This window comes from Neoarius graeffei, chromosome 2 (assembly GCF_027579695.1).
Source record: "Neoarius graeffei isolate fNeoGra1 chromosome 2, fNeoGra1.pri, whole genome shotgun sequence".
NCBI classification, from domain to species: domain Eukaryota; kingdom Metazoa; phylum Chordata; class Actinopteri; order Siluriformes; family Ariidae; genus Neoarius; species Neoarius graeffei.
Window position 1 is genome coordinate 97,324,826 of NC_083570.1, and position 23,525 is coordinate 97,348,350.

The following is a 23,525-nucleotide window of genomic DNA, read 5'->3' on the forward strand; positions in this document are numbered from 1 at the left end:
CTTCTACCAACCACAGATTACTATGTACCTGGATGACTGAGTATCTTCACAGATATATTTTACTGTATGTATGTAATTTATGTTAATATCTGTGCGCCATCTTGGCCAGGACTCCCTGGAAGAAGAGATCTTGTATTTCAATGAGACAATTCCTGGATAAATAAAGGATATTAAAAAAAATAAGCTGGTTGCATGAACTAATACTTTGTTGAAGCACCTTTTGATTTAATTACAGCATTCAGTCTTTTTGGGTTCACACCTGCCATCAATTAAAATGACTCTGATAAACCCCAGATAAAGTTCAGCTGTCCTAGTAGGATTTTCCTGACATTTACTCAGTTGCATCCTCCAGCAAAAGCCAGGGTTCACAGAGAGCTTACAAAGCATCAAAGGGAGCTCATTATTGAAAGGTATCAGTTAGGAGAAGGGGACAAAACATTTCCATGGCATTAGATATACCATGGAGCACAGTGAAGACCGTCATCAAGAAGTGGAGAAAATATGGGACAACAGTGACATTACCGAGAACTGGACGTCCCTCCAAAATTGATGAAAAGACAAGACGAAAACTGGTCAGGGAGGCTGCCAAGAGGCCTACAGCAACACTGAAGGAGCTGCAGGAATTTCTGGCAAGTACTGGTTGTGTCCTACATGTGACAACAATCTCCCGTATTCTCCATATGTCTGGACTATAGGGTAGGGTCGCAAGATGGAAGCCTTTTCTTACAAAGAAAAACATCCAGGCCTGGCTAAATTTTGCAAAAAATAATACATCAGCTCTCCAAAAAGCATGTGGGAAAATGTGTTATGGTCTGATGAAACCAAGGCTGAACTTTTTGGCCACAATTCCAAAAGGTATGTTTGGCACAAAAAACAACACTGCGCATCACCAAAAGAACCCCATACCCACGGTGAAGCATGGTGGTGGCAGCATCATGTTTTGGGGTTGTTTTTCTTCAGCTGGAACAGGGGCTTTAGTCAAGGTGGAGGAATTATGGAATTATGAACAGTTCTAAATACCAGTCAATTTTGGCCCAAACCCTTCAGGTGTCTGCTAGAAAGATGAAGATGAAGAGGAATGTCATCTTTCAGCAAAACAATGACTCCAAGCATACATCAAAATCAACAAAAGAATGGCTTCACCAGAAAAAAATTAAAGTTTTGGAATGTCTCAGCCAGAGCCCAGACCTAAATCCAATTGAAAATCTCTGGGGTGACTGGAAGAGCGCTGTGCACAAGAGATGCCCTTTGCAATCTGACAGATTTGGAGCACTTTTTGCAAGGAAGCATGGACAAATATTGCCAAGTCTAGATGTGGCAGGCTGATAGACTCCGACCCAAAAAGACTGAATGCTGTAATTAAATCAAAAGGTGCTTCAACAAAGTATTAGTTTAAGGGTGTGCACACTTATGCAACCAGCTGATTGTATGGTTTTTTTTATGTTTTTCACCGGGCAGCACGGTGGTGTAGTGGTTAGCGCTGTCGCCTCACAGCAAGAAGGTCCGGGTTTGAGCCCCGTGGCTGACAAGGGCCTTTCTGTGCGGAGTTTGCATGTTCTCCCCGTGTCCGCATGGGTTTCCTCCAGGTGCTCCAGTTTCCCCCACAGTCCAAAGACATGCAGGTTAGGTTAACTGGTGACTCTAAATTGGCCGTAGGTGTGAATGTGAGTGTGAATGGTTGTCTGTGTCTATGTGTCAGCCCTGTGATGACCTGGTGACTTGTCCAGGGTGTACCCCGCCTTTCGCCCATAGTCAGCTGGGATAGGCTCCAGCTTGCCTGTGACCCTGTAGAACAGGATAAAGCAGCTAGAGATAATAAGATGAGATTTGTTTGTTTTTCAACTGAATTGTACAGGTGTACACATTAAACATCACATTAAAGGTGGAAAAAGTTTTGAAAGTATTTATTGTGGTCTCATTTTTTTTTACATCAGAAAAACCTATAATTTTAACAGGGTGTGTGTACTTTTTAGATCCACTGTAAAAGCGTTCTTGAATTTGTCTCTGTGACAAACCTTTTCAGGTTCTATGAAGAACCTTACAGCACAAGGTTTCCTCTTTGAGAAAAGGTCCAAATAGGACCCCTGTAGACACCAAGAACCATTACCCATCCAAAGGCCTTTTAAAGTACCCTTATTTCTAAGTGTGTAGGTGCTCACAGCTGGCAAAGCTGGGAGAAGCCATGGCCTAATGGATAAATAGCTTTGGGAACAAAAGGTCGCTAGTTTGATTCCCTAGACCAGCAGGAATAGTTGAAGTGCCCTTGAGCAAGACACATAACCCCCAGGCTGCTCTGGGTATGTTATATGTTGCTCTGGATAAGAGTGTCTGCTAAATGCCATTAATGTAATAATGCAGAAAAGATACCTTGTCTCTCTGAATAAACCATTAAAGTGTCTATATACAGTAGAACCATATACCAGAGGTTTTCCTTTTTATTAAAGGTCACAAATATAACTTATTTAGAAAGCTACAACCCTAACCTATCCAAAGAACCTGTGAAGAACCTATGTTTTTAAGAGTAAAGAAGCCCACAACTGGAGGGATCATGCTCTCTAATAGGGTCTTGGAGAAAAAGCAGCACCTCATTAGACAGTTAGAATCCTTGATGAACCCACACCTGGAGAATCCTCAGAATCCTCTGGAATTCCAGAGTTCCTAGATGCGTCCCTGCAAAGAGGTCATGTCCTTGAATATTTTCTCTTGCACACACCATTAGATAGATAAATTCACACACACAAATGGGAACTTGTCACTGACATGCAAAGGTACTTCTAAAATCTCATCTCATTATCTCTAGCCGCTTTATCCTTCTACAGGGTCGCAGGCAAGCTGGAGCCTATCCCAGCTGACTACGGGCGAAAGGCGGGGTACACCCTGGACAAGTCGCCAGGTCATCACAGGGCTGACACATAGACACAGACAACCATTCACACTCACATTCACACCTACGGTCAATTTAGAGTCACCAGTTAACCTAACCTGCATGTCTTTGGACTGTGGGGGAAACCGGAGCACCCGGAGGAAACCCACGCGGACACAGGGAGAACATGCAAACTCCACACAGAAAGGCCCTCGCCGGCCCCGGGGCTCGGGGCCCTTTCTTGCTGTGAGGCGACAGCGCTAACCACTACACCACCGTGCCGCCCTACTTCTAAAATATCCAGATCAATTTCAGGTCAAGCTATGAGTGTAACAGACTCAAGAGTTCACACACATGGATGCACACAGCTTTTGACAGCCTAATTGGTATGTACACACACACACACACACACACACACCACATATGCATAAAGCAGGGATCAGGTTTTTATTATGGTAGATATAAGGGTGGGTCAGGGTGAAACACTTCACCCCATATAGCCTCTCACTGCCTTGGCTAAAATTACCATGATGATGTAAGCGCAGAAATTGGCCTGTCTGAGTCTATACAAACCCTCTTGAGCACAAGATCCAGACAGACCTCGAGTAACGTCTCAGTGCCCAGCCTTCCCCTAAACTCTACATTCATACACAGGTAAGGTTGAGGTTACTATCTCATATTGACTAGAATGTGTGAGGAGCTATGCTGTGTGTGTATGTGCAGAGGGTTCATCATGTGTAGCCATTTGAGAGGAGTATGCTGAGAACAGCAAGCATCTGCTCATCACTAATTTGAAGGTTCAGACAGGAAACCCAAATGAGTGAAGTGTTTAACCTGATAGAATGTCAATATTACAAATAATACAGAATGGAATAATGAGAGTATGGTCCAGTTATGTACTATTATACCTCACTGACTATCTTGAACATTATCACCAGGGCCACAAGAAATATTTAGCAAGCATTTTTAACACATAAAAAATTTGTGCAGACCTCCGAGTGAGAACTTTGAAAGGGGTACGTGCATCAGAACTGATTGCTCTATCTTGTATTTAGCGGCATCAAAATGCAAAGAGGATTACAAGCCTTGTCCTTTCTGGTTGTGTGTTTTTGTATGTGTTCATAGGGGACAGGATGCAGACTGCAAACAACAACATGAGCAAACACTGGCAGCAACAGGCACGGGCACTGAGTAGAGAAGCTCGAGGAGGTGAGACACATAGAAACCTAGAAAACAAAGAAGTGGATCGTGACCAAAATAGTACTGATTTTTGTTCCCCCACTGTGACAGTGACTTAAACATTTGCACTACTCGTAGTGTTCTCTTTGATTGACAGTGGCAGACAAGATCAAACACATACTTTAAGGTCACGTGAGCAGACAACTTCCAGTGCCATGACACCCTGTAAACGGAGATGCCATGCAACCAGCACTGCCAAGGAAACACTCCACACATTTGTCTGTTTGTTTTACGTTATTTTCCAGTGACCTCAGCTTTGTGCCATTTTTGGCACTGCACAACCCCTTGAGCTCAGCTAAATCTGACTCCAAAGTGGGAAATATATCCACAATCCTCATGATGCAAGTTCCTTGAGAAGCTGCAAAAATTAAAAACGTCACTGTGAAGTAATTTTCCCCCTGTCAGTTTCTTCATTCGTCACTCTATTTATATTCCAGTGTCTGTGCAACAGAGTGATAATATTGTATATAGTTTCACGCTACTCAAATAAGGCCATTTATGTGGTTTCAGGATCAGGGTCAAGTCAGAGTAAACTGCTGCCTTGATACACAAGCATTCAAAACTGTGTGCAAAATAGTTGGGAGAAGAAAAGGATTCACACTATACAGTAGTCCAGAAAAAATGAATGAACCCAACAGTCATAGGGTGAATATTTGTCATTGTGTGCTTTGTACGCATTTCAGAGGGCCTGAATCTAGGGAAGAAGGTCAGCATACCAAAGGATGTAATGATTGAGGAGCTGAACCTGACATCCAACAGAGGTTCCAGGATGTTCCAAGAGAGGCAGAGAAGAGTGGACAGGTTCACAGTAGAGAACACAGCAAATGCACCTGCAATCATATATGTAAGACATAAATTTAGCTACAATGACTTCTTGGTTAGGGCGGCATGGTGGTGTAGTGGTTAGTGCTGTCGCCTCACAGCAAGAAGGTCCAGGTTCGAGCCCCATGGCCAGCGAGGGCCTTTCTGTGCGGAGTTTGCATGTTCTCCCCGTGTCCGCATGGGTTTCCTCCGGGTGCTCCGGTTTCCCCCACAGTCCAAAGACATGCAGGTTAGGTTAACTGGTGACTCTAAATTGACCGTAGGTGTGAATGTGAGTGTGAATGGTTATCTGTGTCTATGTGTCAGCCCTGTGATGACCTGGCGACTTGTCCAGGGTGTACCCCGCCTTTCGCCCGTAGTCAGCTGGGATAGGCTCCAGCTTGCCTGCGACCCTGTAGAAGGATAAAGCGGCTAGAGATAATGTGATGTGTGTGTGATGTGTGACTTCTTGGTTAGGGCGGCATGGTGGTGTAGTGGTTAGTGCTGTCGCCTCACAGCAAGAAGGTCCAGGTTCGAGCCCCATGGCCAGCGAGGGCCTTTCTGTGCGGAGTTTGCATGTTCTCCCCGTGTCCGCATGGGTTTCCTCCGGGTGCTCCGGTTTCCCCCACAGTCCAAAGACATGCAGGTTAGGTTAACTGGTGACTCTAAATTGACCGTAGGTGTGAATGTGAGTGTGAATGGTTATCTGTGTCTATGTGTCAGCCCTGTGATGACCTGGCGACTTGTCCAGGGTGTACCCCGCCTTTCGCCCGTAGTCAGCTGGGATAGGCTCCAGCTTGCCTGCGACCCTGTAGAACAGGATAAAGCGGCTAGAGATAATGAGATGAGATGAGAATTCTTGGTTGAAGACTTTGGAATCAAACACTCTGCAGCTAAATGGTATCAGCACACTGATCTGGTTCTTACCCATTGGATTGCCATTTGTGTCGGATTTCATGGTAGTTCATTCCAGTATCACCTAAATACAAATAAGAACAGTTTAACTTTATACATTTCATAGAAGTGGACTCACCATGCATCATTCACTCACGGTTCCAAGATAGAATACAAGCCCTGATAAGTGAATCAATTAAGGAGGGCTTTTCCACTGAACAGTGCAGCTCACCACAGCTCAGCAACAAATCTGCACCCAGGCCTCTCAGTATCCTGTCCAACTCTCTCTCTCTCTCTCTGTGTGTGTGTGTGTGTGTGTGTGTGTGTGTGTCCCTTTCCCATCACACATATCCTATGCTACCCATGAACAGGCTTGTAGTACTTGAGTCCAGGGCTCAGACTTGAGTCCAACTCGTGCCCTAATTTTAAGGACTTGAGCACTGATGACTCAGACTTGGACTCGGACTTGTGCATTAACTGCATTCGGATTCGTAAATTGGAGATGAGGACTAGGATTTTTTCTTTATTTTTTGTAACAAGCCATAAAAATTTGGCATAAGATATTTATATCTACATTAATTTTTATACTCATTTTGTGCAAGAGAATGCACATTCACCTGTTCATACATCGTGTTCAGGAACAAACTAACGTTAATGGTGCTAAAATGCCTGGAGAGAATGCCCTAGGATTGTCCGCTTTGCTTATACAGACTTCTCATGCAGTGGGAAAAAATGCACTGCTATGTGTTCCATATGTAGAAGAACTATCAAGGAGACGACGGGGACAACCTCGAACTTCAATCATCATTTGGCAAGACTCCACCCAGAGAAGTAAGTGACACACTATATTCATTGCTCTGTTGATAGCGGGGCTTGCTGAGCGAGTGTTAACCCTCTCTCATGTTATTTGCCCTGTTGATGGTGGGCGGGGCTTGCTGAGTGATGAACAAGCTTTTTATCTGTAGCCTGTTAACTTAAACGGGGCAGTCGAACAGTAATGTTAGTCCAATACAGTAGCAGAGATGGTTTCACCTAAAGGCAGCAACAGCCACCGTCAAATGGTGTGGTTGGAGTCTTGTTCTCAGACTTGACTCAAAATTTTCTTTCATGGCTTGGACTTGACTAGGACTTGAGCACTGGGGACTCAAGACTGGACTCAGACTCGAGGTTTAGTGACTCGACTACAACAGTGCCCATGAAAGTAGGAATACTCTATACTCTGGAGACATTATTGCGTGGTGACTTGACTTGACTAAAATACTATAACTCCAAGCACAAGACTCAGTTCATTTGTTTAAGTGGAAGATATGTGATAATACTTTAGTAGATATACAGATGAGCATATGTATTTTTATTTAATAGCTGTCCATACATTCAAATGCAGCTGTCTACTCTAAAGCTACATCCACACGACAATAGCAACGAGATGTTATTTAAAAATATATCGCGTCCAAATGGGCAACGATCAGTAAAATATCAGGTCCATATGGCAACGCAACGCTTGCTGAAAACGATGCAATACACATGCCACACCTCTAGGGGCGCTGTAAGACGGTCCCTTTGGAGACACCAGAACAATAGAAGAAGTAAGGACGCATGCGCATAAACTATTATGTGCGAGACTTCATATTAGCCACAAAGTCAGGAAAATCTGTTCGTAAAATAACATTATAATGACCAAATACAATGAAAAGTATTTTTCCAGTCTCACCTGTGAAAGGTAATCCCATGTGATCTCGTTTGGACGGCAAACCTGTTGGTACAGTTAAACGCAGCTAATCTTTATTCTCCGCTTTGACCTATCCAATATGGTGGCGAGGATGACGTATGTATGATTCTACGCGGAAGGCGGCGTCTTTAATGGTCCGGAATAAATTGAATGCTACACGTTGATGGATTAATTTGTTGTTTCTCACCTGTGAAAGGTAATCCCATGTGATCTCGTTTGGACGGTAAACCTGTTGGTACAGTTAAACACAGCACATGAATCTTTATTCTCCGCTTTGACCTATCCAATATGGCGGCGAGGATGACATATGATTCTACGCGGAAGGCGGCGTCTTTAATGATCCAGAATAAATTGAATGCTACAAGTTGATGGATTAATTTGCTCTTCTACGCCCTTTTTGAGGAATGTATTGTAGGACTTAAACCAACATCTGAAGAGGTGAGATCGCTCCTTTTTTTCCCTATTTTTGCTGGCGGGATTGACTCTGCCCTAAGGGCAGAGTCTCTCTCTCTCTCTCTCTCTCTCTCTCTCACTTTGCACCATTACACAATAAATATTCACAGTGAAAATATTTTGGAAGCGCATTTCATGAACCAAGTTATAGGATTTGTTGACAACTCGCATCGAGTTCGTTACACTTCTACCCAGCGTGAAGCACTCACAGTCATGTGGTTGTGACATCATCGTAAACAAATCCGTTCTACTCATCCAGACGACTTCACAACGGCAACGTTGCCAGATCTTTCCACTCTGGAACCCGTTCTCAAAAAGATTGCGTTTTGGGCACCCAAAACGCCGGTGCCATGTGGATGCCAGGCCTAAACGATAAGCAATTGTATTGGAGTCACCTGAATCCGTTGCCGTGTGGACAGGGCCTAAACCTCAGTGAAAATACAAAGAGGTTTGAGTGCAATGCTTACCAGAATATGTTTAAAAACAAGGAACTGTTCATATGTAACTGAATCTTATATGTCAACCTAGACATATAGGGTGCAAAAAAAGTGAATAGAAACTCAAGGGTCCTGGTGGGCCTTTATGGTAGTAGGTGTGACAGAGATATGTTGGATTGGAGGACTTGCCAGAATGACAAGATGATGTGTGCCAAGTTTCCCAAAAGCATTGCAGCATAAAGGTCATCATTAAATGGTAGAGCAAGCAGCACAATGAATGACCCTCTCTCATAGTTAAGATGCTCTTAGCATTAAGAGGCTTTTGGGAAACCCACCTCTGTCTTCAAAGGTTTAACTTGGGGTTAAATGCTTGATCAAGAGGCCTGAAATAGTTTGGCAACCTGGCCAGGGTGTACCCTGCCTCTTGCCCAAAGTCAGGTGGGATTAGCTCCAGCTTCCCCTGCGACCCTGATGGATTAGCATTATAGATAATGGATGGATGGATGGATGGATGGATGGATGGATGGATGGATGGATACTTGATCAAAACTGAGATATTCATAACATCTAATACTGAAATGCAAGCTGAGACTAGGTTACCTCTTGAAGGTAGAACACAGAGTTGAGTATATATCAGCATAATAGATTAATGCTCCCAATGAAGGGGTGGACAGTAAGAACAAAAAAGAGTTAAGAACAAATTATTGGGGTGCCCTCTTTATTGTCTCATATGACTAGAGAGTCCTCTGTAGGAGTTTCCTGATAGATAGAATTCAAACCAGTGCCTGTTATGCCAAAGACAGTGGTTAGAGTGGTTTGTGTTGGACTTTTTTCTTTTTTTCCCTTCCTCTTCCCCATATCTTATTCTTTTTTACATTTGTATATGTAAATACCTAATTTAATTTATCTAGAAGTTTTTCTCTATTTTTATTCTCTGTTTATCCTGTAATGATGCTACTGGAATTTTAATTTCCCTGAGGGAACCCACCCAAAGAGATCAATAAAGTTCTAATCTAATCTAATCTAATCTAATCTAATCTAATCTAATCTAATCTAATCTAATCTAATCTAATCTAATCTAATCTAATCTAATCTAATCTAATCTAATCTAATCTAATCTAATCTAATCTAATCTAATCTAATCTAGAGGATGCCCCACCATGTCAAAAGCTCAAATAAAAGAACTGGGGATTTGGTGCAGGGTATCCACAAGTCAAGTCAGTCTCAGTAAAGTGTCCCCTTTTGAAGGCAATCCTGTTGGTCATTCTGCAGAAGACAGCATGTTTATAGGTTTGTTTGGGGTTTGTTTGACAAAGCAGATAAAAGTTGGCAGTTCCTGTGATAATGAGGTTGAAGAGATTTGCTGGAGAATCTGATGGTTTACTAGCTCAAAGGCTGCAGATGGATCTAGCAGTATAAGAACTTGCTGGCGGATTTTGGATATCTCAAGTTTAACAAGTTTCAACAAGGCATCCTTGGTTACATGACTGGTCTCAAGGGGATTTTTGAGCCAACAGGTTGTTATGTGAGATGTAAGATAAAAGTTTTGTTAAAGACATAGAAGTTTTTGATGAAGGTGAGGATGATGAAGCAGTCTGTACTTCTGTACATTTGATCGGGTGACTTGTTTTCTTGCATGTTATCCAAGACTGCTTGAATAAAGTTAGGGAATCTGAGATGAATGATGTACTGATGATGATGTAGGTGAGTGCACAGATGAGTGTCAGTGTGATGACCAACAGAGAGGTGTAGTAGTTCAGCCATGTAGATGTGGAAATGCAGGACATGTGATGGTAAGGGTCCAGACCACAGGTGATAGCTTGGTGAGTGAAGAGGAGCTGAGAGACATCAGTGTCAGTGATGGAGTAGAATTAAAATATCGGTGTGCTGTGGGCACAAGGAGGAAGATGGTTATATATGGCAAGGAGAACTATCTAAATGGCCACCATCTTATAGCAAATTTTATATCTTCATCTACATCAGAAAAAGAGTATTCACACTACAGTTTGACAAAAATTAAGCAAATATGGGCTTAATTTGGAACACCATTTAGTTTGGTAATCAAAACCACATCTTGGTGTTTAAAAAGCTGTAGTTTTAAGTCAAGCTGAATGTATGGAGGTCATGGTTCATTGTTGTAGTTCTCCTTCTGAATACAACCCTGATTCAAAAAAGTTGGGACAGTGTGTAAAACATAAATAAAAAAAGAATGCAATGATTTGCAAATCCTTTTCGACCTATATTCAATTTAATACAATACAAAGTATTTCAATGTTCAGACTGAAACTATCTTGTTTTTTGTAAATATACATTTATTCTGAATTTCATGCCTGCAGAAAATTGGGACATGGGCATGCTTACCACTGTGTTACATCACATTTTCTTTTAACAACACTCAGTAAGTGTTTGGGAACTGAGGACACTAATTGTTAAAGTTTTGAATGTGAAATTATTTCCAATTCTTGCTTGATATATGACTTAAGTTGCTCAACAGTCCGGGGTCTCCGTTTTGTATTTTGTAATTCATAAACTGCCACACATTTTCAATGGGAGGCAGGCAGGCCAGTTTAGCACCCTGCACTCTTTTACTACAAAGTCATTCTGTGCAGAATGTGGCTTGGCATTGTCTTGCTGGATTAAGCAAGGACATCTCTGAAAAAGCATTGTTGTTGTTGATATATGGCTTTTGCTTTACATGGTAGATGCAGCAAATTCACTTCCACTTGACCTGCCTCTGCAAACTCTTTCATATCAAGTGACAGGACAAAATCTCAGACATGGAGGTCCTAAAACGGGCTGGACTTCCCAGTGTTAACACTCTTCTGCAGAAAGCCCGAGCCAAATGTACCAGTCATGTTATCAGGATGCCAGAGAATTGACTGCCCAAACAGTTGTTGTATGGAGAGCTGTGCCAAGGCAAGAGCTCTTCTGGGGAGCAGAAGAAATGCTTCAAGGACAATATCAAAATGTCCCTCAAAACCCTAGAAATCAATCTCAACTCCTGGGAGTCACTTGCTCAGGATTGTCCAGCATGACAAGCAAAGCTCACCAGTGATGCACATGCATCAGAGATGAAATGCATCGCCGAGGCCCAGAGAAAACAAGCTGTGCGGAAGGCTCGACCTATCGCTAGCCCCATTACAGCACCTACCTATGCGTGCCCGACATGTGGGCTTACCTTCAAAGCCCGGATTGGCCTCATCAGTCACCTCTGAATCTTTTGATGATATTATCAATTATTGATGATGAAACCCCTAAATTCCTTGCAATTCCCTGTCTGTTCAATTTGAACATTAAACCCTAACCCTAACTCTGCCTTTGTATTGTATTCAACTGAATATAGGTCAAAAAGAATTTGCAAATCATTGCATTCTGTTGTTATGTTTTACACAGCATCCAAACTTTTTTGTAATTGGGGTTGTAGTTTCAATTTCATGAAGGGGTACAGAAAGTTTTAATCTGATACATTTCAGAGAAGGGCCGCACAGTGGTGTAGTGGTTAGCGCTGTCGCCTCACAGCAAGAAGGTCCGGGTTCGAGCCCCGTGGCCAGCGAGGGCCTTTCTGTGCGGAGTTTGCATGTTCTCCCCGTGTCCGCATGGGTTTCCTCCGGGTGCTCCGGTTTCCCCCACAGTCCAAAGACATGCAGGTTAGGTTAACTGGTGACTCTAAATTGACCGTAGGTGTGAGTGTGAATAGTTGTCTGTGTCTATGTGTCAGCCCTGCGATGACCTGGCGACTTGTCCAGGGTGTACCCCGCCTTTCGCCCGTAGTCAGCTGGGATAGGCTCCAGCTTGCCTGCGACCCTGTAGAGCAGGATAAAGCGGCTAGAGATAATGAGATGAGATGAGATTTCAGAGAAATCAAAAAAATAAAATAGCAACATGAAGTAAAAATGCAGGGACCTTGTTTCAATGGTCCGTACTTACAAATATGTGCATAGATTATGTGCATGAACTTCTCAAATCAAAATGTGGAATTTACCAAAACAAATATTTGATAAGAATTTTGTGTATAATTACACCCACCTCTGACCATGCAGATGCAAGGCAGCTAGCTGTGGAAAATAAAGCAGCAAATGTGTTGGCTCAGGAATGATGAAAGTATTGTTACAACCCCGATTCCAAAAAAGTTGGGACAAAGTACAAATTGTAAATAAAAACGGAATGCAATAATTTACAAATCTCAAAAACTGATATTGTATTCACAATAGAACATAGACAACATATCAAATGTCAAAAGTGAGACATTTTGAAATTTCATGCCAAATATTGGCTCATTTGAAATTTCATGACAGCAACAAATCTCAAAAAAGTTGGGACAGGGGCAATAAGAGGCTGGAAAAGTTAAAGGTACAAAAAAGGAACAGCTGGAGGACCAAATTGCAACTCATTAGGTCAACTGGCAGTAGGTCATTAACATGACTGGGTATAAAAAGAGCATCTTGGAGTGGCAACAGCTCTCAGAAGTAAAGATGGGAAGAGGATCACCAATCCCCCAATCTGCACGGACAAATAGTGGAGCAATATCAGGAAGGAGTTCGACAGTGTAAAATTGCAAAGAGTTTGAACATATCATCATCATCTACAGTGCATAATATCATCAAAAGATTCAGAGAATCTGGAAGAATCTCTGTGCGTAAGGGTCAAGGCCGGAAAACCATACTGGGTGCCCGTGATCTTCGGGCCCTTAGACGGCACTGCATCACATACAGGCATGCTTCTGTATTGGAAATCACAAAATGGGCTCAGGAATATTTCCAGAGAACATTATCTGTGAACACAATTCACCGTGCCATCCGCCGTTGCCAGCTAAAACTCTATAGTTCAAAGAAGAAGCCGTATCTAAACACGATCCAGAAGCACAGACGTCTTCTCTGGGCCAAGGCTCATTTAAAATGGACTGTGGCAAAGTGGAAAACTGTTCTGTGGTCAGACGAATCAAAATATGAAGTTCTTTATGGAAATCAGGGACGCCATGTCATTCGGACTAAAGAGGAGAAGGACAACCCAAGTTATCATCAGTGCTCAGTTCAGAAGCCTGCATCTCTGATGGTATGGGGTTGCATTAGTGCGTGTGGCATGGGCAGCTTACACATCTGGAAAGACACCATCAATGCTGAAAGGTATATCCAGGTTCTAGAGCAACATATGCTCCCATCCAGATGACGTCTCTTTCAGGGAAGACCTTGCATTTTCCAACATGACAATGCCAAACCACATACCGCATCAATTACAGCATCATGGCTGCGTAAAAGAAGGGTCCAGGTACTGAACTGCCCAGCCTGCAGTCCAGATCTTTCACCCATAGAAAACATTTGGCGCATCATAAAACGGAAGATGCGACAAAAAAGACCTAAGACAGTTGAGCAACTAGAATCCTACATTAGACAAGAATGGGTTAACATTCCTATCCCTAAACTTGAGCAACTTGTCTCCTCAGTCCCCAGACGTTTACAGACTGTTGTAAAGAGAAAAGGGGATGTCTCACAGTGGTAAACATGGCCTTGTCCCAACTTTTTTGAGATGTGTTGTTGTCATGAAATTTAAAATCACCTAATTTTTCTCTTTAAATTATACATTTTCTCAGTTTAAACATTTGATATGTCATCTATGTTGTATTCTGAATAAAATATGGAATTTTGAAACTTCCACATCATTGCATTCCGTTTTTATTTACAATTTGTACTTTGTCCCAACTTTTTTGGAAACGGGGTTGTACTTTATAACAATAATGATTCAAGTCGAAGTAGAAGTACTCATCAAAATACAACACACAGTCGCTGTTTACATGACACAGTCACGGAAATTAGCAGGTTCACATGATATCCCACTGCACATGCTTTCAATGCCACCGGCCTGAAACTGCTGTTGTAAAACTGCAGTTCTGTGGCTCTGCAATGAGACCCTGCTCAGTGCATCTGGGAATTTGATCCCACACACTTCCAAACTGATATTGACATCATAGAAGCTGTGCACATGTGAATAAAAAGAATTTAGTAAATTATGCAAAAATCACAAGTAGTGTGTAGTATAATGTAATGGAGTATAAGTACATTTTTAAATTGCAAATGGAATCAAGTAAGAGTGAAAAATATTATGCATTAAAAGTACTCTGATAAGTACAATTGATTGGAAAGAGTTACTTAAGTACAGTGGTGCTTGAAAGTTTGTGAACCCTTTAGAATTTTCTATATTTCTGCATAAATATGACCTAAAACATCATCAGACTTTCACACAAGTCCGAAAAGTAGATAAAGAGAACCCAGTTAAACAAATGAGACAAAAATATTAGACTTGGTCATTTATTTATTGAGGAAAATGATTCAATATTACATATCTGTGAGTGGCAAAAGTATGTGAACCTCTAAGATTAGCAGTTAATTTGAAGGTGAAATTAGAGTCAGGTGTTTTCAATCAATGGGATGACAATCAGGTGTGAGTGGGCACCCTGTTTTATTTAAAGAACAGGGATCTATCAAAGTCTGATCTTCACAACACGTTTGTGGAAGTGTATCATGGCACGAACAAAGGAGATTTCTGAGGACCTCAGAAAAAGCGTTGTTGATGCTCATGAGGCTGGAAAAGGTTACAAAACCATCTCTAAAGAGTTTGGACTCCACCAATCCACAGTCAGACAGATTGTGTACAAATGGAGGAAATTCAAGACCATTGTTACCCTCCCCAGGAGTGGTCAACCAACAAAGATCACTCCAAGAGCAAGGCGTGTAATAGTTGGCGAGGTCATAAAGGATCTCAGGGTAACTTCTAAGCAACTGAAGGTCTCTCTCACATTGGCTAATGTTAATGTTCATGAGTCCACCATCAGGAGAACACTGAACAACAATGGTGTGCATGGCAGGGTTGCAAGGAGAAAGCCACTGCTCTCCAAAAAAAAACATTGCTGCTCATCTGCGGTTTGCTAAAGATCATGTGGACAAGCCAAAAGGCTATTGGAAAAATGTTTTGTGGACGGATGAGACCAGAATAGAACTTTCTGGTTTCAGTGAGAAGCGTTATGTTTGGAGAAAGGAAAACACTGCATTCCAGCATAAGAACCTTATCCCATCTGTGAAACATGGTAGTGGTAGTATCATGATTTGGGCCTGTTTTGCTGCACCTGGGCCAGGACGGCTTGCCATCATTGATGGAACAATGAATTCTGAATTATACCACTGAATTCAAAAGGAAAATATCAGGACATCTGCCCATGAACTGAATCTCAAGAGAAGGTGGGTCATGCAGCAAGACAACGACCCCAAGCACACAAGTCGTTCTACCAAAGAATGGTTAAAGAAGAATAAAGCTAATGTTTTGGAATGGCCAAGTCAAAGTCCTGACCTTAATCCAATCGAAATATTGTGGAAGGACCAGAAGTGAGCAGTTCATGTGAGGAAACCCACCAACATCCCAGAGTTGAAGCTGTTCTGTACGGAGGAATGGGCTAAAATTCCTCCAAGCTGGTGTGCAGGACTGATCAACAGTTATCGGAAACGTTTAGTTGCAGTTATTGCTGCACAAGGGGGTCACACCAGATACTGAAAGCAAAGGTTCACATACTTTTGCCACTCACAGATATGTAATATTGGATCATTTTCCTCAATAAATAAATGACCAAGTCTAATATTTTTGTCTCATTTGTTTAATTGGGTTCTCTTTATCTACTTTTAGGACTTGTGTGAAAATCTGATGATGTTTTAGGTCATATTTATGCAGAAATATAGAAAATTCTACAGGGTTCACAAAATTTCAAGCACCACTATACATGTAACAGAGTAAATATAACATGTTACTACCCACCTCTGTGTAGGGGTTTGTCCATAATTAACACTGAATATGAGGTTTGTTACTGCTTTATAAGCATCTAACATTTTGTATAGCAAACAATTTAGAACCATTTCAACTCAACAGAGATAAACCTCGAGTCCCAAGTAAAGACTATTTTAAGTGCTATAAGCCTGTGAAATACTAGCTATGTCCAGTTCACATTTTATAACATAATTCCCCCAGACAGTGTTACAGTGCAACATGAATGGTATTAAATGAATGCAAGGCTTAAATGTGTAAATATAACTAAAAGCCAACCTCTGCATGTGAGGCAACTCTGGATTGGAGATCATGAAGCTATGAAAATCAAACAAAAGACCAAAATAGGCACCTTGCAAGTTAAATTCATTTGCAGAATCATGCTGACTGTTATACCTCAAAATTTATGTTAATGAAACAATCCATTCATTCTTATTCAGTGTTGTAGTCGAATCACTAAACCTCGAGTCCGAGTCCAGTCTTGAGTCCCCAGTGTTCAAGTTCGAATCAAGTCCAAGTCATTAAAGAAAATTTCAAGTCGAGTCTGAGTTGAATCCAAGAACAAGACTCCAACTGTACAATTTGATGGTGGTTGTTGCGGCCTTTACATGAAACCGTCTCTGCTACTGTGTTGGACTAATGTTACTGTTTGACTGCGCCATTTTAGTTAATAGACTACAGATAAAAAGCTTGTTCATCACTCAGCAAGCCTGGCCCACTATCAACAGGGCAAATAACATGAGAGAGGGTTAAGTTCATCAGTCAGCAAGCCCCGCTATCAACAGAGCAATGAACATAGCGTGTCACTTACTTCTCTGGGTGGAGTCTTGTCAAATGATGATTGAAGTTTGAGGTTGTCCCTGTCATCTCCTTGATAGTTCTCTGACATATGGAACACATTGCAGTGCATTTTTTCCCACTGCACGAGAAGTCTGTATAAGCAAAGTGCACAATCCTAGGGGTGTCTCTCCAGGCATTTTAGCACCATTAATATTAGTTTGTTCCTGAGCATGACATGTGAACAGGTGAATGTGCATTCTCTTGCATGAAATCAGTATAAAAATTAATGTAGATATAAATATCTTCTGCCAAATTTTTATGGCATGTTACAAAAAATAAAGAAAAACTCCAAGTCCTCGTCTCCAATTGAGTCCAAATGCAATTAATGCACAAGTCCGAGTCCAAGTCATCAATGCTCAAGTCCAAGTCAAGTTACAAGTCTTTAAAATTAGGGCACGAGTCGGACTCGAGACTGAGTCCTGGACTTGAGTACTACAAGCCTGTTCTTATTGTATCTACTTGGTAAACCTGCATTAATCACTTACCATAGGATTTGCATTCAAAATAGATCTATTCATAACTTTTTGAGAAAATAACCTAATGATGGCTGTTTTTTTAGGATGGCCTGGAACAGAAGCAGGCCCAGAGCCAGGTCCGGTCAGCATCACAGGCTCAAGAAGGGAAGGAGAACATGACATACCCCGTAGCCGGTAAACATAGTCTGGTTACCACTCTGATGGAAACTGTCTCCAAGAAAGGCAGCCCCAGCTTCCTTGCTCCAGGTAGAGCAATGGATCAGTATTAAAGAAATACTTCGCCCACAATGGATAACTGCTAATGGGAAATGTAGGAGGCCTGGGAACATCATTGTACATTATGGTAACTGCTCCCACTTGGGCTTCTCTCATTCAAAGCCATGTTAGCAGTTTTGGGTGAAGCATTGCTTTAATGTTTCTACATCTCTGGGGATTCTTAAATAGATTTGTATCATAGCAGTTTTCTTCAATTCTACTGCTACAATAACAGTACTTTTTATATAGTACTGTTGATTTAAAAAAAATAATAATAAATTAATAGATTTTGATAAATTTATAAAAATATAGGTTCAGGGATATATTTGTCAAATAGCTATGGCAAATCCTGTGCATTAGCTATCTTGAATAAAGCATACTGTACAGAAATATCAGTTAGGCTATTAACTGGTTACTTTATGGTAAAATGATCTTCACTTAACACATATACTTGCGTTCCTTCTATATGAGCTCACAGACTCACATTATAAGATAATTATCAGCTAATTAGTGTTTCCTCTATTACCCTTATATAAGCTTCCATCTCTTATTTCTCTGTGGTGAACCATAAGAGGTCCTGGAGAGGTCAGATTTATTCAGGCTGAACATTTGAGCCAAGCCAGTACACTATGCATGAAAGGCTCATCTAATCTTCTAACGAATCTGTTGAAGAGAGATCATGTTTTTTTTTTTTTTTTTTTAAAGATATTTTTTTGGGCTTTTTGCACCTTTTTTATTGGATAGGACAGTGTAGAGACAGGAAATGAGCGGGAGAGAGAGAGATGGGAAGGGATCGGGAAATGACCGCAGGCCGGAATCGAACCCGGGTCGCCCGCATTCATGGTATGGCGCCTTAACCACCTGAGCCACGACGCCCCCAAGAGAGATCATGTTTTTAAGAGGTTGCTGGGGTAAAAGTGCTTATAGGGGACAAATTGGGGTCTGTAATTGTTAGTCTTGGTACTACAAACTACTTTATATATATATATATATATATATATATATATATATATATATATATATATATATACACACACTACTGTTCAAAAGTTTGGGGTCACCCAGACAGTTTTGTGTTTTCCATGAAAAGTCACACTTTTATTTCCCACCATAAGTTGTAAAATGAATAGAAAATATAGTCAAGACATTTTTCTGGCCATTTTGAGCATTTAATCGACCCCACAAATGTGATGCTCCAGAAACTCAATCTGCTCAAAGGAAGGTCAGTTTTATAGCTTCTCTAAAGAGCTCAACTGTTTTCAGCTGTGCTAACATGATTGTACAAGGGTTTTCTAATCATCCATTAGCCTTCTGAGGCAATGAGCAAACACATTGTACCATTAGAACACTGGAGTGAGAGTTGCTGGAAATGGGCCTCTATACACCTATGGAGATATTGCACCAAAAACCAGACATTTGCAGCTAGAATAGTCATTTACCACATTAGCAATGTATAGAGTGGATTTCTGATTAGTTTAAAGTGATCTTCGTTGAAAAGAACAGTGCTTTTCTTTCAAAAATAAGGACATTTCAAAGTGACCCCAAACTTTTGAACGGTAGTGTGTGTGTGTGTATATATATATATATATATATATATATATATATATATATATATATATATATATATATATTTTTTTTTTTTTTTTTTTTTTTTTTTTTTTTTATCCAGTAGTGCTGCAAGATCATATGATTTATGGTAAAAGGTAGTGTTACTTCTGAACATTTTCTTGAGTTATTTTGGTTACGCCCATAGAACTACAACTTTGGACAATTTATTGTCTATGACAGTTTTCTGGACTAAGATGATCTGTGATGAACTGATTCCAGGTTGCAACATTAATCTAGATGAAAGCTTTAGAGTTTCCTCAAAGCTCTCCAGTTTTCTCCAGTTCCAGGATCATACTGTGGATATACTCTGCAGTAACACTTTGGCAAATTGAATCTTTTTAAATGACAGATGATATTAGTCTGTGCTTCTCTGGTACCACCACTTGCAGGCTACTCTGCTCCCTTGAAAGAAATTCCTCGTGAAAAGTTCAACATTACAGTTATCCCCAAATCCTATTGCTCACCATGGAGAGAGGCATTGAGGGGCAACGAAGAGCTATTGTCCTCCCTGAACCCACAGCTCCCTCAGCCAGATAAACTCCAGCCTGTAAACTACAGATGCTTCAACAGGTATGTGGCCAAACTCCCAGATCTCCCATGGAACTGTAAACTGCATACTGTACATCTACCAGAAGGGAAACCCAACAAACAAACAATCAACTACTTTATATTTGTACTCCGACATTTGATATGCTTCAACAGGAACAGGTAGTTTCCCTTAAGGATTGTCTTCCGGAAACCATCAAAAAGCCAAAATTAGAAATTAGGATTGACTGATAACTGCAAGCTGAATGACAAAACTTCTGAGGAATACAAGCCGCGCTGGCATCAGACTCATAGGCAAGGCACATTTTGCCACCCTCCATGTAAGGCTAAAGAATCATTGAGGAGGTCTTAAAATAACAACTTCATCAGAGGAGGCTGACAGTAAGTGCCCAAGGTTTATTCACCACAAAAGCCAAATGCAGATAGTGCGAATAGAAGTGGTGACAGGGTCAGTTTGGGTTTCGGCTCAGTGATAGCTTGTCCGTGGTGATTGTATGCCCTAAATAGTCCCACCAGATACCAATGCTATCAGATTGTGATCTCCAGATATCTGCAGAGTTAATGATGGCCCTTCTATCATTGGCTTTTCCATGATGTCTTTCTGAAATCAAAGTCTCTCAGAGTAGAAATAGACACCAAGGACATGTTAAAAACAGAAGAGCCATGAACTGTAGGTCTCCCTCTTAAGCCTTTCAGAGTCTCTACATTAGCACACCAGGTGTCTCTGTTCCAGGTGCTAGTTTGATAGGTGGTGAAAGTAATACTTCCATGATGGATCACTGCTGTATTCTCTATAGCACAGGTTCCCAATTCTGATCCTAGAGTACCCCTGTCCTGCACATTTTAGCATTTTCCTGCTCCCTGCCAATGTGTCTGATCAAATAATCAGCTAATGAGCAGTTGAAGTGGGTGTGTTAGAGCAGGGAAAACACTAAAATGTGCAGGACAGGGGGTACTTCAGGACCAGTGCTGGGAACCTGTGCTCTACAGATGTGTACTATTAGGGTTCAAGAAAACATTCTGACATTGTATGTATGCTGAATGGAAAGTTTTTGTAAAACACATAAAACAGAAAACTAATGACAAAAACAACAACAATCTCATATCCATGTCATTTCCCCTCTCAGAGTTGCGATGCCATTTGGGGGTCCCAAACACAGTAAGAGGGTTATCCCCACCATCAGCTTTGAAGCAGTGGAGTCCCAGAATTTGCCAGGCTCCGCCGTGGATAGGATGGTCAAACGGCCCAATTTCAACAGAGCACCTCGCGGCTGGGCCACAAGTTATTTACCCGAGTCTAATGAACTCTGAGTCCATCGGGGTCAAAGCCCCATCTGCCTAAAATTTGCTTACAGCTGAGAGCATGTGGCACTCACTGTCCTGGTGCCTTTTGATCATAGAGAGTAAGCCTGGGTTTGCTGCAGAAGGCAGAATATCAGATTGTAACCATGGCTAACTGGTCATAAAGCTAGAACTGGGATGCTAACTGGAATAATGTAGGTCTTTGAGAGAAAGGTTGAATCTTTGTAGTAGGCAGTAACTGTAGCCTAAAAGCTTAAGAAGAATGCACTGTTATATCACAAACCAAATTAATTTATTCAAATGGTGTTCATGCAAAAGTATGCCAGAATATTGGCTGTCAGTAAACTGCTGTTTTATTTTGTCCTTAAAAGAACAATACACCTGAATGACATTGTCCAATATTTATTTTATAATTAAATTCTGAGTTGTTGTTGGGTTTTTTTCATTGACATGTTGATTTATTTTTACTTCATTTCATGGTTTCCTACATTACCCATAATGCCATCAACTGCCTGTTTAAAGTTAAGCCAGTGGGATTAATGTTGCACTCCATTTACCTTGGAAGTTGGAAGTCAGAGCTGGAAATGACGTCACACACGAGTTGACCGAGTTCCAGTACAAGAAGTTAGAAAACCAATACCAGCAATTAGCATAGTTCTAGCCAGGTTAGCCGTTGCTAGCAATACCAGTACAATGCATCACATGGTATTTTGCACATACGAGCACCATAGCAACACATCCACAGATAGAAGTTGGACAGTCCTGTGTGTGTTTGACTGATTTAATGAAACACAAATAAGACACAAGTGCTAATAAACAGTATATTACTACAGCTTTCTCAATGTTGTTGCATGGATCAGCCATGTTGGATTTTGAAGTCAGGTTTGGTGAGGTTCCTCCTACTTTCCAAGTCCAAAATCTGACTCTAGGAGGCATTTCATTTGATATTTCTGTCTAGGAACTCAGAAATCCTGACTTCGTAGTACAAATGGAGCGCACTGTAAGCTCTCGCTTCATCTCTACCTAATGAGAACAATGCAGCAGCACTTTAATCCTTTAGTCTGTTCGGATCTCTCACCTCCTTTCTTGGTCACATTGATCAAACAGTTTAAGTTCTAAAGCTTCAGATTAGGTTCTAAAGCTTTTCATGCTAATACTGCCATCAACTCCATCACATTTGTCATCTTGTAGATCATGAACTAGCTGAGGAGTCTCTGCCGTAACTCAGAACAACTATACCATACCGTAGTTGTTCTGCATTGCATTCTGGAACTCTGTATGCTGTCTCCATTGTTTCTACACTGGATTTCTCATTAATATGACATTAAACATCACTGTAATATGGTGAGTGAGAAAAGAAACCTGACTGTCATGACAGGTCTGGGATTATTGAAAAGTTTTCACTGATTAAACACCATTGTAACTGGGCTCGCAGTGTCTCCCTGTGATATCAGTGTGGCACATAACCACTAACAGAAATACAGCACCAGCGAACAAATTAGAATCAGAATCATGACGCACACAACAAATATATTGTAATCTTGTAAGATTACAATATATTGTACAAATATATTATAATCTCTTGTAAAGTACCGTAAGTGAAGGGTAGAAAAGGGGGAAAATATAAGCTCTGGGATTGTCAAAACTTGTCCTTGAGACGTGTACTTGTTGAGAAACATCTACAAGGAAAGCAGAAGTGACAGGACTGTTTTCCTTCCAAAGGAAAAAAAAATGCATTGGAAGCTCAAGGTCCATCTTTGTATTTTTATTTTACATGAGCGTCCCACAATATTAAAGATCTGAAAGAAAATGCATAATTTAACAAAACAGGTACAAAGTGCAATAATTCTCAGTCCAGCAATGTTTAGTCCAGCAGGTGAGTCATCTCATTATCTGTAGCCACTTTATCCTGTTCTACAGGGTCGCAAGCAAGCTGGAGCCTATCCCAGCTGACTACAGGCGAAAGGCGGGGTACACCATGGACAAGTCGCCAGGTCATCACAGGGCTGACACATAGACAACCATTCACACCTACGGTCAATTTAGAGTCACCAGTTAACCTAACCTGCATGTCTTTGGACTGTGGGGGAAACTGGAGCACCCGGAGGAAACCCACGCGGACACAAGGAGAACATGCAAACTCCACACAGAAAGGCCCTCGCCGGCCACGGGGCTCGAACCCGGACCTTCTTGCTGTGAGGCGACAGCGCTAACCACTACATCACCATGCCACCCCCAGGTGAGTTATATTTAGGCCCAAATCCCCTACGATAGTGTAG

At 41.3% G+C, this 23,525-nt stretch overlaps 1 protein-coding gene across 1 annotated transcript; it reads left to right on the forward strand.

The window, feature by feature from the left end:
* Positions 1-3,444: 3,444 nt before the first annotated feature.
* myoz3a (myozenin 3a) lies at positions 3,445-21,686 on the forward strand. Its single transcript, XM_060910745.1, has 6 exons — positions 3,445-3,517; positions 3,989-4,072; positions 4,786-4,946; positions 17,619-17,709; positions 19,788-19,968; positions 21,072-21,686. Exons 2-6 carry the CDS (start codon positions 3,997-3,999, stop codon positions 21,253-21,255), a joined length of 693 nt encoding a protein of 230 aa, XP_060766728.1. The 5' UTR covers positions 3,445-3,517; positions 3,989-3,996; the 3' UTR covers positions 21,256-21,686.
* Positions 21,687-23,525: the final 1,839 nt, after the last annotated feature.